Here is a 14,937-nt window from a genome sequence, read left to right as displayed (position 1 = left end):
ACATCTCATGTTGGTCCTACCACCCTTGCTGTAAGTATTATTTCTTCTATCTCTGGTTTAACTTCATTTTAACTTTGAAGAACACTTATGATCTTAAAAAAAACTTGATTGTCAAAGTAAAACATATCATAATCATGTTTAAAAATCATTCTAGAGCCAATCCAGTATCAAAAATTTTGAGAAACAATCATATAAAAATAAATGATATTCTTACCAATTTCTTTTGGGTAAAATTTCATTACTAAAGACTAGGGAGGACAAAAAGCTCCTATTCTGAAGAGGGCCACTCCCCTCTCTAAAAAAAAGGGACTTACGTTCCCTAGCATATTTAGTCAACTAATTGACAACTTTATTCTGTTCTCTAAACACGGGAGAGAAAACAGGATCAGCGCCATGATACCCGATAACAAAACCCAACCCCACTAATTCTTTCCCATGAAGCCATCATAGTTTATCATAATACACTCTTCAGGAGGAGTCCACTATGTCTGACAGGGGATAATCTCGTCTAAATCCATCAGGAATCTTGGCCATGTCATAAGCCCAAATCGCGCCCACAATCAAATGGAAAACAGTGGAGATTGGTTTGAAGGTTGCAGAATGCAAAGCTTCATTTCTGATCCTCCACAGCCACCAAAGTCTAGTGTCAGCCACTGCTGCGTGAAACAGTCGCCGGTCACCGCTCACATGCATTCCATCAAGGATCCACTCACCAGAGTTCCAAGTATTCCCATGCAAAATTACTCCAAAAGCTGCCACAAAGAAACTGAGAACCGACAAGAGAAGAAAAAAAGATCAATGGTTTCAGGTACTAATCCACATAGTGGGAATAGGAAATAATCTCCAACACTCATTCGAGCAAGTCTGTCTACCAAGGGGAGGCGACAGTACAAAAATTTCCAATCAAATAACTTAATTTGAGGGACTACTAGGAGCTTCCACAAATGATGCCACCAATCCTTGGAGAGCAAATCTGCTACTAGGACTTAGCAATCGATAAGTTGACCTGGTAGAGATGTTACCATTAACATCTGATTTCCAAAGCCAACAATCATCACTCTGAGCAAGAGATAAATCCACCCAATAGATTTGCATAGCTAACTCCCTAAAAGAGGAGTGCACTTAACCTATATCTCAGCCACCATCGGTTAAAAAAATTAGACACAACAGAACATTTAATCATAGAAGAAGCATCAACAAAAGTTGGAGATAATTTCGATGGCACAGAAAGGATCCGCGAATCATCCAAAACTCGGGTCGAAGAACCATTACCAACAAATTTGAAAAATCCTTCACAAAGTGCTACGAAAGCTTGAAAACAGAGATGCCAACTCCAACTACATTTCACAGGTTAGCGCACCTCCAAAAGGCTAATAAGGCCAAACTTAGCTCTCACAACCTGAACCAAAGGTTTTCCAATCTATTCAAATAATGCATGATTCTTTTCCCTTGTAATGCAAACCTCATAAGATGAAGGTCTTTAATACCCAAGCCCCCTTCCCTCCTGGAGAGAGTAACCATATCCCAAGCAATCAGATGCAAACCTCTAGCTTGCCCTGCATTAGCCCAACGAAAGTTCCTAATATACTGTATTATACCATTAAGAGCAGTGACAGACAACCAGGTGACATTCAATGAATGAAGGGGAATAGAATTCAAAGTAGAGTTAGTCAGAACCACCCTAGTAGCTTGAGACAAAAGAGCTCCCTACCACTGTCCAAGTCGATCCATTACCGATTGAATCAGGCCATTAAACTCAATATTAGAGATCCTTCTAGGTGCAATAAAGGTCCCCAAGTACTTAAAAGGGAACTTCCCCTCCTTAACCTAAAAGCAATCACACATCATTCTCTTGACGCCCCTACTCACCACTCCAAGAAAGAAAACCTCATATTTAGAGACATTAACCTTAAGATTAGTGATCGATTCAAACACACGAAGGATATCAAGAACAACTCGATGAGAATAGGGGTTTGTACGAAAGCAAAGCAAGATGTCATCAGCATACATCAAATGAGAGACCTTACAAGACCTTTTGAAAGAGAAATGAATAATCAGCCCCCTCTCACAAGAATGCTCAATCAAAAATGAAAGGAGCTGAGATACAAGAATGTATAAATAGGAAGAGATTGGATCTCCCTGATGAATACCCCTATTCCCTCTAAAATAATTGGACGATTGTCCATTTACCATGCAAGCAAAAAAAGGAGAGGATATACAGATCTTAACCCAAGAAACGAATTTATCAGGAAATTTAGCCAACTGAAAGTTTTCAAGATAGTCGATCAGGACACCTTATCATAAGCCTTTTCTAAATCAAGAATAAGAATAACATATGGGTTCTTACCTCTAGAATTGAATAAGGAATATATGACCTCCTAGGCAATCAAAATATTATCATAAACAGAATGCTCCTGAATAAAAGCAAACTGTTCACAAGAGATAAGAGATTTCAAATGGGGTTTAATACGATTAGCCAAAACTTTAGCTAATATACAATAATTAACATTACACAAAGAAATTGGTCGAAAATCCTTGACTTTCGTCGGAATTTTGATTTTTGAGATAAAGGCTATGAAATTCTTAAACCAATCAGTGGGAAGGAATGTATGATCATAAAAGGAATGAAAGGCCTGAACCAAAGAATAAGATATAATATTCCGGTAAAATCGATAGAACTCTATAGTGAACCCATCCAGACTCAGATTCTTACCTAGTCCTAACAAGGGCAAAGCATCCCAAATCTCACACCTACTAAAAGGCCAGGCCAAACAATTCCCATCCTTAGTACACAAGCCTCAATCCAGGGGACTGGGAAACTCATGCATCGCTGGGTGAGGGGCCAAGTTCAAGTGACATAGGTTCAAATAAAAGGATACAAACCCATTCCCACTGAGGGTGGAATCAGTGATAATGGATGATCCCGAGTAAAGTTGGTGAATGAAATTATTCCTACGTTGAGTGGACACTTAGGACTGGTAAAACTTAGTATTAGAAGCCCCTTCATTAATCCACTTGGTCTTTAGCCTAAGACCACAACTTCAAATTAATTTGCTTGAGCAAAGTAGCACTCTTATGATGTAGACAAGAAAGATGCAAACTTTCCAAGCAAGTAAGACCGACATCAGCCTCTCTCCCCTCTAAATAGACAATCTCTTGTTGGATACCAGACAAAGCCTCCTTGATCTTACCTAAACAATTTTTATTCCAAAAGGAAAGAGGCTTACAAAGATTGCACAAGTAAGAAGAAAAAGCAGCAATCGGGGATTGGCCCGAAGGATCCCACGAAGCCCAAACACTCTAAATGATACTTAAAAAAAACAGGAGGAAGGTTTACGACGACCCACCATATTCAATAACATTGGACAATGATCGGAACAGACTCCAGGAAGGTGTTTGACCACTGAGTTACCAAAAAGATCCAACCATTTGTGATTAGCAAAAAGCTCTATCCAATCTAATAAGGATGTGAGCTGGACCCGTACGGTTGTTACACCAGGTATACCTAGGACTAATGAAACCTAAATCCGATAAAGCAGAAACCGCAAGAAAACAATTAAAGCGCCTGACTGAAGAACAAAAAGAAAAAGGAGACCCTCCCAACTTATCCTGCGCATTAGATATACAATTAAAATCCCCTAACACAAGCCATGGGAAGTTACTCAAATCAGCCGAAGAAAGTGAATCCCATAAAAGATTACGGTTTAAGATTGAGACACTAGAGTAAATTCCAGAAAAAATCCAAGGATCTGAGTCTCTAAATTGAATCACAGCATGCAAAACCTAAGAATGGATAGGAAACACCTAAGCCCTGACAATGGTGGAGTTCCACAACAAGGCGATGCCTCCTGAAGCACCCGCAGTTGGAAACATCGCAGCCATCCACGAACATCCCAAACACCTAGCAAGACCTTTAACCCTCCCTTCGTCAGAATGTGTTTCCTGCAAGAAGAGAAGATATACCCAATGAACACGGACATTATATGAAATTGCGTCAACAACAAGTCTTCTACGCAACCCCCGACAATTCCAACTAAGTATGTTCATAGGAAACTAGAGTAATATATAGACAGGAGCTTCCCAATATGGGAAATGAAAGGACAGGCATCATCTGTCTAGTGGGAAGACCTGGAGCCGCGCCCCCATCCCTGTGAAACTTTAGGCATGCCACGACAGCACTGACTCGAGCTTTAGCCTCCGGCCTCCCCTGTATCCCGTCTCGGGTAGGAGCAGAAGAGGACTCAAATGGTCCATCTTCCACTTGGACCACCGGAGAGACTTCTGCAGGCCAAGAGGGGGAAGACATTGTCAAAGATCTACTTAGCCGCTTGCATCATCTCGTCAAAAACACCATCTCCCCTTGCCTGCAGAGGGGGCTCAGCCATCGCCGTGGAACAAGGGGCGAACGGAGCCCTAACAGAAGGGTCTTCGATGTTCCCCTGTTCTGCTAATGAGACACCTGGAGCAATCGAGGCAGAAAGGGCAAAATTGTCCAACTAAGCCCAAATCCCTTCAGACACCACGTCAGTATCATAAACCAAGCTGGCTGCACCAACACCGCCTCAGGTTCAAGGCCAACGGTATAGACGCCGGCATGAGTTCACTAACCAGTAGCGCCTGTTCCAAACCAGAAGTAGCCTGCAACGCCGTAACCGGTGGCGCATTAACACCCCATTTCGGAACCCGAGCTGGCCACGTGCTTTCCACGTGAATGGGGCCGTCGACCTCGTTTGCGAGTCCCCGTAGCTGCACGCTGATCCAAAGGACCATAAACTTCGGATTTCATAGGTTGTTGCCCATCCGGTCTAAGGGTTGACGGCTCAGTAGTCTCGAGGAATACCCTTATTTTCTGGAGCACGACCAGGCGTGTCCTCTGACTTAGAGAGATAATCAACGTGCCATATACAACCAGAACAAAAATAGATCGAAGGAAGATTTTTATGAGTACAAACTCGAAAAAAATGAGAATGATGACCCTACATCTTCAATCTTTTATATTTATCTTAAAATTTTTTTTGATAATTTTAAAATCTATATGTTTCATGTCCTAAGATTTATATAGTCCTCAAAGATATATTATATTAATTATATTCAAAATGAATCATTTTGACTTATTTTTTTATAGACATTTAATCTATTTTTTCTTTTCTCTTGTTGGAAATGAATTTTTCTTTTAATGAAATTAATCTCTTTATGATACTTGAACAAATTTAATTTCAACATTCTCCTCCCTTAAACTTGTTTCATCTAACATGCCAAATTTTATTCAAATATTTCAAATTTGAAAGGTTTTGTAATTATATCCGTCACTTGTTCACTTGTCTTACATGATGTAGCTCCACTTTTTTATTTTTAATATGATCTTTTATGAAATAAAATCTTATGTTGATATGCTTCGATCTTTCATGATATATTGGATTATTGACCAAGGCAATAACTGATTTATTATCAATATAAATATTGGTTGACTTCTCCTGTGACATATAAAGTTTTTGGAATAATCTTCTTAGTCATATTACATGACAAACACTAGAAGAAGCTATTATACATTTTGCTTCACAACTTGATAGAGCAATGATATGTTACTTTTTTTAAGACCAAGTGAATGTAGTTTCACTAAAATAAAATACAAATCCAATTGTACTCTTCTTATCATCAGAGCTTCCGACCTAATCACTATCACTATATCCAATAAGCTCCAACATTTTAGATGATGAATAGAACATTTCATACTTAATTATTCCTTTAATATATCATAAAATTCTTTTAACGACATTTAAATGAGTTCAATTTATCTACTTATTAAACCAACTCCAAATAGTTTATCAGGTCAAATGCATGTCAAATACCTTAAACATCCAACTAGACTTTTATAATAAGTTAGATTAATGTATTTACCTTCACCTTCCTTAGTCAACTTAGTGGTATATTCAACAGGTGTATTTGTAGAATAACAATCTTCCATATAAAATTTCTTTAAAACCTCCTTTGCATAATTTTTTTGTGAGATAAAAATTCCTCCATTATCTTATATAACTTCGATGCCGAAGAAATATGTCATTAAGCCCAAATCGGTCAGCTCAAACTCCTTTTTTATAGAGTACTTAAAGTATTTAATCATGTGGCTACTATTACTTTTAAATATTAAATCATCTACATATAGGCATACAAATAAGATATCTCCGTTAGATTATATTTCGTATAGAGAGCATATTCATGTGGATATTTAAAAAAATTATTTTGAATAAAATAGGCATCTATTTGAGAATTTCATGTTCATATGGCTTGTTAAAGCTTATAAAAAACTCTCTTTAACTTGTATACTTTGTCTTCTTGTTCATGAATAATCAAACCAAGGGCTTGATGAATATATACTTCTTTTTCAATAACTTCATTAAGAAATATTGATTTGATATCCATTTATAAAATTTTTCATTTCATTTGAGCTGCTAGAAAGATAAGTAATCTTACTATCTCTAGTCGAGTAATTTATATAAATATTTCTTCGTAGTCAATACTATATTATTGTTTGTATCCCTTTGCAACGAATTGGGCCTTATATTTCTCCATCTCTCATTTTACAATTCTTTTTATTTTGAAGATCCACTTAACACCAATAGCTTGGTGGTATTCTGGATGTATAGTAAGCTCTCATGTATCATTTTTGTTAATAGCATGAATCTCTTCATTCATAACTTATCGTTATTTTTCTTCTCTATAAACTTCTTTGAAGGTTAATGGATCATATCATGCAAAAAGATAAAATAAAGAAAGTTTATTGTTAGTATCAATCCTTCGAGTCACATCATATAGCTCATAAATCAGTCTTGTCCTTCTTATAATCGGACTTCTTGAATCATGTGACCTAGTTGATCTAGGTGATGATTTCGGTAAAGCTACTTCGGTGCTTGTATTATATCATCATCTTCTGAAGCTATAGCTTTCTTATGCTCCTCATCATTTTTTAAATTCCAAATATGTTGTTCATCAAACTCAATATCTCTTGACATCACAACTTTATTTGTGATAGAATTATAGAGTTTGTAGCCACTGGAATTCTCTAGATAACCTAGCAAAATGTATTTCTGACTTTTATCCTCTAATTTTGTTCTCTTTTCTTCTGGTATCTTGGCAAATGTAACACTTCCAAAAATGTTTAAATGATCAACTCTTGATTTTGGTAAGCTTCATGCTTCTTCTAGTGTAACATTACCAATTCACTTTGTCACAAATCTATTAAGCAAATAAACTACATAAGCAATAGCATCTCCCCAAAATTCTTTAGGAATTTTTCTTTCCTTTAACATGCATCGAACCATATTAAAGATAGTCTTATTTTTTCTTTCTAAGACACCATTTTGTTAAGGTATATATGATATGGTAAATTGATGTAGAATTTTATTATTTCTATAAAAACTTTCAAATTCATTTGACATATATTCAACACCCTTATCTCTTCTTAAACATTTAATTTTACAACAACTTTGTCTTTCAACCAAATCCTTAAATTCTTTGAATTTGTTTAAAACTTCTTTCTTTTCTTTTAACATGTAAACCCAAGTTTTGCCACTATGATCATTAGTGAAGGTAAGAAAATATATACTTCCTCTAAGTGATGTTGGATTGACCGGGCCACAAACATTTGAGTGCACTAGATCAAGTCGATGTCATGCTCTTTTTATTCTTCTAACTTTGAAAGACTTTATTTCCTACTTACGCGTAACACATACTTCACATAATTTTGATGGACAATCAATTTTTTGTATTCTTGTCACCATATACTTCTCTAGACGTTTCAAAGCTTCAAAATTTAAGGGAGCATATCTAAGATACCATACTATAGAAATATCCTCAATATTAGTTTTAAAATAATCTGATAGATCAAAAATATTTAAATGCAAAGAAAACACTCTATTCTTTGTCATTTTCACATGTGATATTAATATTTTATTCTTATCACAAATTGAGAGAACAATATCTTTCATCTCAATATCATAATCTTTTTCAATTGTCCTAAGTTTATAATATTATTTTTCATATTAGGAACATAATAAACATATGAAATGCATAATTCTTTGCTATTATTAAGTTCAAGGAGAATTTTATCTTTGCCTCTTACTAGCCTTTGAGACATATTACCAAATATAATGTTCCCGGAATAATTTATATTTATTTCTGAAAATAGCTCTTTGATGTCATACATGTGATTTGAGGCTTCTGTATCTAGATATCATGTAATAGACTGATCCTCTTTCAAATTATCATAACTCATTAGCAAAACTTGATTTTTATTTTTTTCTTCTTCAAAAAAATTTACGGATTATAATAACATTCATAAGAGTAATGTTCATACCTTTTGCAAATATAACATTGTATTCCAGACCTTTTAGAGTTTCTACCACGTCCACGGCCTTGGCCACGTCCTCGGCCATAACCTCAATCTCTTTAGTTAGAATTTTCTCCACCATCTTTATTGTTTGGAGATTTTTGATTGGTCTGATTTCTGCCTCCTCTTCCTCTTTGTTCTCGTCCTCTTCCTCATTGAGAATTTGATTCACCTTTATTTTCAAGAGTAAGCTTAGTTTATAGTGTTTGCTCCATAATTTTATCTTCTCCTCTTTTTGTAATTCTTTGTTCATAAACTTGAAGAGAACCCATAAGTTCTTCTAAAGACATTTTTTTAAATCTTTAGATTCTTCAATTGCAATAGCAATAAAATCAAAATTTTGATCTAGAGATCTTAGTATTTTTTTCTATTATTCTTTGATCACTTATTTATTCACCATTTCATCTCATTCGATGAATAATATAAATGAATTTTGAAAAATAATCAGAAATAGTTTCAGAAGTACTTTGTTGTAATTTTTCAAACCTGGCTCATAAAACTTATAGATGAAGTTTCTTTACCTTATCAATACTACCAAATGCTTTTTGAAAGTATTTCCCAAGCCTCCTTTGAAGTATTTACTGGAGCGATGATCTCGAACATTATATCATTAAACCCTTAGTAGTTCGTGAGTAAAGCTTTTTTCTCCTTCTTCCTTCTTTCTTTGAATTGTTTTCTTCTTTCTGTATTCATTGCTCCTTCTTCTGCTAGACTTGGTTCAATAAATCCATCTTCTACAAACTCCCATACATCTTGGGAGCCTTGAAGAACCTTCATTTGGATGCACCATATATCATAATTTTATTTTATCAGGGATCTAGAGTTGGATGATACTTGAGGAAGATGTCATAATTTAACCTATGCTCTGATACTAAATATTGATCTTGATAGAAAGAAGGGATAAAGTTATTAAATAAAGGATCTTTTATATTTCTCTAAAAAAACTATTTATAAATCTTTCTCTTGATGCAATGAACAAGTTTAATTCTAACATATAACACTAATGAGATATTCCTTGTTCCAATTTCCAAAGGGTAAATCAGAAAAGCTAAATCCAGACCAACAAAAATTTTACCTCGGCCCTGAAGTAAGAACTAAAACCATATTATCTTGTGATTAAAAATGGAATAAGAAAAATCCATTCTACATGACTATGACCAAAGTGCGTGAGAAGCTCTTCCATGATTTCACTACAGAGTCCCTAAGGACTTGCCACGATAGAGACCTCCCCTAGAAACGATTGACTATAACATAAAGCCTAAGGAGGGAGAGCTTTCTTAACGTCTAACGTAGCTGCAGAAAGCTCCACCACGTTGTCTACAACCACGAAGGTCACCTCCTCACCATGCGATCCGTTTGCTACCCCCAATGGAGGGACTAGGACTGATTGTCTCTTCACCACTTGAGTCGATCTGTGTACCTTAGAAGAGGAAGGTGACCTCCACAAAGGGAAAGCATGGAGGAAATTTGTAAGGTAACCTAAGCCTGTAGGATTGTCTCAGATATTTACAACTTCGGAGGCAACTATCATTTCTTTTTCGACTTTTATCTCAACCATATAGTTTCGTCCCAAATTTGTTAAATATATTTCTTTATTCTAAGTGATACTTATTTGTGTCTTTATTCTAATATTTCTATTTTACTTCCAACAAAAATCATTTATTCTTTTTTGCATAAAATCAGCAGTCATTGTCATATTTATTGGTGATAATTATTCCTTATAATTCTGCCTTTCCTCTTTCTGGGAAAAAGACATTTTTCTGTTGTTAAGACATAACTTTTGTGAAGCTTTTAATTAGTTATGGAATAGTTAATGGCAAATTCAACTGATGCTAAGCAAAGTGCACTGACTTTCTAATGACCTTTGTTTTATATATTCGTTGCATGACTAATTTTCACATTGCTTTATTTCAGATGTTTTTGAGTGCTCACTACAGTGGGGAGGATCTTGTGCCTAAATTCAGGAATGGTGAATATTGGAAGAAAGTCTTTGGTCCTGTGTTCATCTACCTCAATTCTACTATGGATGGTACAGATCGACAAATTCTTTGGGACGATGCAAAACTTCAGGTGCAAGTATTTGTTGTCACAATAAGCCTCAATTTTACTGTGTTCATCTACTTTTTGTTGTATGCAAACAAGCTAATTTATTTTAGCTAGTCAAGTGCTAAGCTTCAGTTGAACGCGCTAGCATACGGTACTTGTATATTGATATCGAATGCTCCTTCGAAACATAGAAGTGTCTAGAATTAACAATAACAAGAATATAGAAGTTGATCTCCAGCAGAAGGACAAGATGCTAATATGATAATAGCAGGTTTATCTTTATTTCCTTGTGTTTACACATTTTTTCTTCATCAAGCTAGACACTAACAGAAGTGGAGAGTTGGCCATATGAATTTCCAGTTTCAGAGGACTTCCAAAAATGTGATCAAAGAGGTTCTGTTAGTGGGAGATTAATGGTTCGAGATAAGTATGTTTTCTTCTCTAATTTACCATGTATTGATTGACATATGAATTGGTTAACTGAATATGGCAAATATGATTGAATTAATGTTTGTTTGTTTACATAAAATATAGTTCTTCAATCCATTTCATACTTGATGCTTCTGAAAGGATAACATAATTTTGTCCATTAAATGTCCAATACTGTCATTTGCATATAATGTTATGCAAGTGAAATTGTGTCCTCATTAACAAAAATTAGTTATCAAATTGTATTCAAAACCAAAAACTTGTTTTGTTGGAAAATCAAGACTTCGTATTTTTCTTTCAGATTCATAGATGAGGATGACATAATTGGGGATGCTGCTTTTGTTGGTTTGGCTTTACCGGGAGAAGCCGGGTCCTGGCAAAGAGAATGCAAGGTTAACACATGCATGAATATATATATGTATATATATGTATATATATGTATATATATGTATATTTATATATATATATATATGTATATACATATATGTATGTATATATGTATATATATATACATATATATATATATATGTATATATGTATGTATGTATATATGTATGTATGTATGTATACACATACATACATATATATATATACATATATATATATATATATATATATTATGGTCATACTTAAGCATCTCATATGTTATAAATTCAATTTATATACTTGGAATAAGATGTTACAGGGATATCAATTTTGGACTAGAGCCGATAACAAAGGGAATTTCACCGTTACAAATATTCGAACAGGAGATTATAATCTTTATGCATGGGTTCCTGGATTCATTGGGGACTACAGATTAGATGTGGCAATGACTATTACTTCAGGTTGATAACTTGTTGCTTTTATCTAGGTAAACACATAAAAATCTTCATAGAACTTACCAATTTTATTAATATCTGATCAGGAAATAAAATCAATTTGGGTGACCTGGTATATGAACCTCCAAGAGATGGTCCTACTTTATGGGAAATAGGAATTCCCGATCGTTCTGCAGCTGAGTTTTTTATCCCAAAGCCTAATCCTATCTATGTCAACAAACTCTATGTTAACCATCCTGACAGGTTATACAAATTAGCTATTTTTTTCATTATCCTCTCTCATCTTAAAAATGTTACCAACATTATCCAGTTGTAACTTTTTTTATTGATTATAAGATAATAAAAGAGAAATTTTTTTATTGATTATAAGATAATAAAAGAGAAAAAACCTGTTTCTAGTTACTTTGTTTTCTGCCCTCTTTATTATTTTACTGAATCTTGTAATTTTTGTTTACAGATTTAGACAATATGGTTTATGGGAGAGATATTCTGACTTGTATCCTGATAGTGATCTTATTTATTCAGTGGGTGAGAATGACTACAAAATAGATTGGTTTTTTGCTCATGTTACCAGGTTTCACTTCATCAAACTTATTTTGCTTATCTCAGTTTCTCTTAGATGAATTTTGTTACTAAGTTTTCCCTCTAAGATCCATTCATGAAATAGCATAGTGTGTAATTGGCTTATGAAATATTTTCTTGACATGCAAATATTTATGAAATATTTTAGTTAACAAATTTATGGATCAACTTTTTCGGTGTTGAGTGATTATTTGACATTGGCTTGGATATACTAATTTTTGGAAAAATCCTTAGTGTAATTAATCATGGTTTAGAACCCCTAAACAATTATAGTATATGTTCGGTGATCGTAGGATATTCTTAGCAGTTATAGTATATGATTAATCCACCTTTATCAGCAATAGTATATTGGTATTATTCCATTATTCGATATTTCTTTTATGTAATTCACAAAATGAATTGGAATTAAAAATATATGATATGCATATACACCTCACCTGATATTGTTAAGCTTAAAGAATCCAGGTCCGCATTATGAATATTTGAAACAGTTGTTTATTGGGTTATTTGTAAAGAGGATTAAGTTCTTAGATCCTATTTTCTTATGTTGTTTTTTGATTATTACCATCTTGCAGGAAGACCGGAGAGAACTCCTATCAAGCAACGACATGGCAAATAAAGTTCCAAGTTGACTATGTCAATCAAACCGGAGCTTACAAACTTAGAGTAGCACTTGCCTCTGCCACAATTTCCGAATTACAAGTAATTCATAAGCCTCTTTCTTTTCTATCGATTATAAGTAATTGATATTTTTGTTGCTCTAACTATACCTATCATTTGGCCAAGGTTCGTTTTAATGATGCAACAGTAAATCCTCCTCACTTTACAACAAGGCTAATTGGTAGAGACAACTCGATTGCAAGACATGGAATTCATGGATTATATTGGTTATTCAATATCGATGTGCAAAGTACATGGCTTATTCAAGGTGATAATACAATCTATTTAACTCAGACCAAGAGTGCAAGCCCTTTTCAAGGAATCATGTATGATTATATCCGCATGGAAGGCCCTCCAGGACAATAATATAAACAAAGTGGACAAGTCATGCACTAGCTAACATCTTACTGTTGCCTAAAAACATCTCTATGTGCAAAATGTGTGTCTCTGGGTGTCAATCTGTCGTTACAGATTGACCTTTTTATTCTTCAATGCATTGTGTGTAATTTATAACTTAATTACATCCTTAAGATGATGAATCTTTTTCTTACGTGATCAAAGGTGAAAGTGTTTTGAAGCAGGAAATATTGTCAAATGAAACTGTGAATCTTCCAATTGTGACATTCTTTTTCAGTGACACATCCATAATTTGATGAAAACCTGACTATTAATCCTTTTTTTCCCTGTTTTTTTTTTTAATGGAAGTTTGCTGACAAGTTCTAAAATGAATCTGGTTGTAGTTAACTAACATGAATGAAACTAATAGTGATGGGGTTGGCTCATGGTGGAACAAAATGACCCATTGTTTGGGTTAATCCATTTGGCTTGAATTCTACTTGGATCAAACTGACTGAACGAGCTTGCACTTGTTCGAATGTATGAATCATAATATTTAACTGTAATGTCTCAAAGACTTATTGCAACAGCATTCTTTGTCTTGTTTATGATATTCTCATAGTTTTTCACATCAACATTCATATCACTCAGTTGCTGTACTTGTAGCAGCATTTCCAAATTTAAAATATAGAACAGAATTGCAGCTATACAAGTAGGATTATTAAAAGTTGTCCTGCCCAATGTAGCAAGCTTGTTTTCCCACACATCTTGCAATGCAAGGATCACAGTCATAAAAATTCATTTGTTTATCCTGGACTCCTCTGGATTGAGAGCTAAGTTTCAAAAAGGTTAAGCGGAATTAGAATTTTTTGCATGAAAATTATGATGACTTCATTAATGTACATCATGAGATTCCATAATTTGACTAAGGACGAATCATCATGATGTAATCGCCATGTTTTCATTTTTTTTCCTTTTTTTTCATGTGAATTATTGTACATGCGTAAAATTTATTAAGAAATAAACTCAAATTATAAGTGAGCGAATAGAAACTATGGAGAATAGAAAAGAATGGAGGGGAAGAGTATATGGAGGTCTTATGATATTTGTAGGACCTAAGATTGAGAGGACATCATGTTTAGGTGTTAAACAACATATTCCACTTCCAAATCAAAGACCAAAGATCATCTCTAAAGCAATACGTATCAAAAATTCCACCAACTTAAACATTAATAGAGAATCGAAGACAGATAATAGGTCATACAAACATTATGTTCCATATTTTAAGCAAAAAACATCAACAAAATTTATGCCTTTGGTCTTTTGATTAATGTTCTTTTGATTGGGATTTTTAGCTAAGGCATACGTAGGTAAAATGGTGTCCATACGTTTTCCCTTTGAGAGGAGGAAATTATACATGTGTCTTTTGAGTCTTTGATATTTGAAGTCTTTGGATTCGTTTTAGCACACTTTGTTCTTTGCACACTCGTGACTTCATTCTCAATGTAAAAAAGCTCCTTTTGCATGAGAAAATTAGAACAATTTAACAAACAAAGACAAAGCATAATCACAAAAACAGGACAAAAAGTGAAGTTTTTTTGTACCTTTTCTCGCATTCGTAGAGAAAGAATATTCTTCATAATAACTTACACTTTTGTCCAAATGGCCAAAATAAAA

At 34.3% G+C, this 14,937-nt stretch overlaps 1 protein-coding gene and 1 long non-coding RNA gene across 2 annotated transcripts in view; one reads left to right on the top strand and one right to left on the bottom strand.

The window, feature by feature from the left end:
• Positions 1-13,362, top strand: part of LOC135586708 (probable rhamnogalacturonate lyase B) — a 15,587-nt gene extending 2,225 nt beyond the window's left edge. Inside the window, exons 8-16 of the mRNA XM_065165972.1 lie at positions 1-30; positions 10,301-10,456; positions 10,753-10,859; positions 11,163-11,253; positions 11,547-11,688; positions 11,769-11,925; positions 12,140-12,256; positions 12,840-12,966; positions 13,051-13,362. The exon at positions 1-30 is cut by the window's left edge and continues 141 nt beyond it. Of these exons, the coding sequence (XP_065022044.1) occupies positions 1-30; positions 10,301-10,456; positions 10,753-10,859; positions 11,163-11,253; positions 11,547-11,688; positions 11,769-11,925; positions 12,140-12,256; positions 12,840-12,966; positions 13,051-13,290 (1,167 nt within the window). The 3' untranslated portion in view covers positions 13,291-13,362. The remainder of the gene's footprint in view (positions 31-10,300; positions 10,457-10,752; positions 10,860-11,162; positions 11,254-11,546; positions 11,689-11,768; positions 11,926-12,139; positions 12,257-12,839; positions 12,967-13,050) is intronic.
• On the bottom strand, positions 3,682-4,267 carry LOC135648349 (uncharacterized). Its single transcript, XR_010500933.1, has 2 exons — positions 4,129-4,267; positions 3,682-3,942 (listed from the first exon to the last, which is right to left on the bottom strand). It is a non-coding gene; the product is annotated as an uncharacterized LOC135648349 (long non-coding RNA).
• Positions 13,363-14,937: the final 1,575 nt, after the last annotated feature.

Source organism: Musa acuminata, chromosome BXJ3-9, assembly GCF_036884655.1.
Source record: "Musa acuminata AAA Group cultivar baxijiao chromosome BXJ3-9, Cavendish_Baxijiao_AAA, whole genome shotgun sequence".
Classification (NCBI taxonomy): Eukaryota; Viridiplantae; Streptophyta; class Magnoliopsida; order Zingiberales; family Musaceae; genus Musa; species Musa acuminata.
Note: the sequence above shows the minus strand (reverse complement) of the source record. Positions and strands in the feature narration are given on the sequence as shown.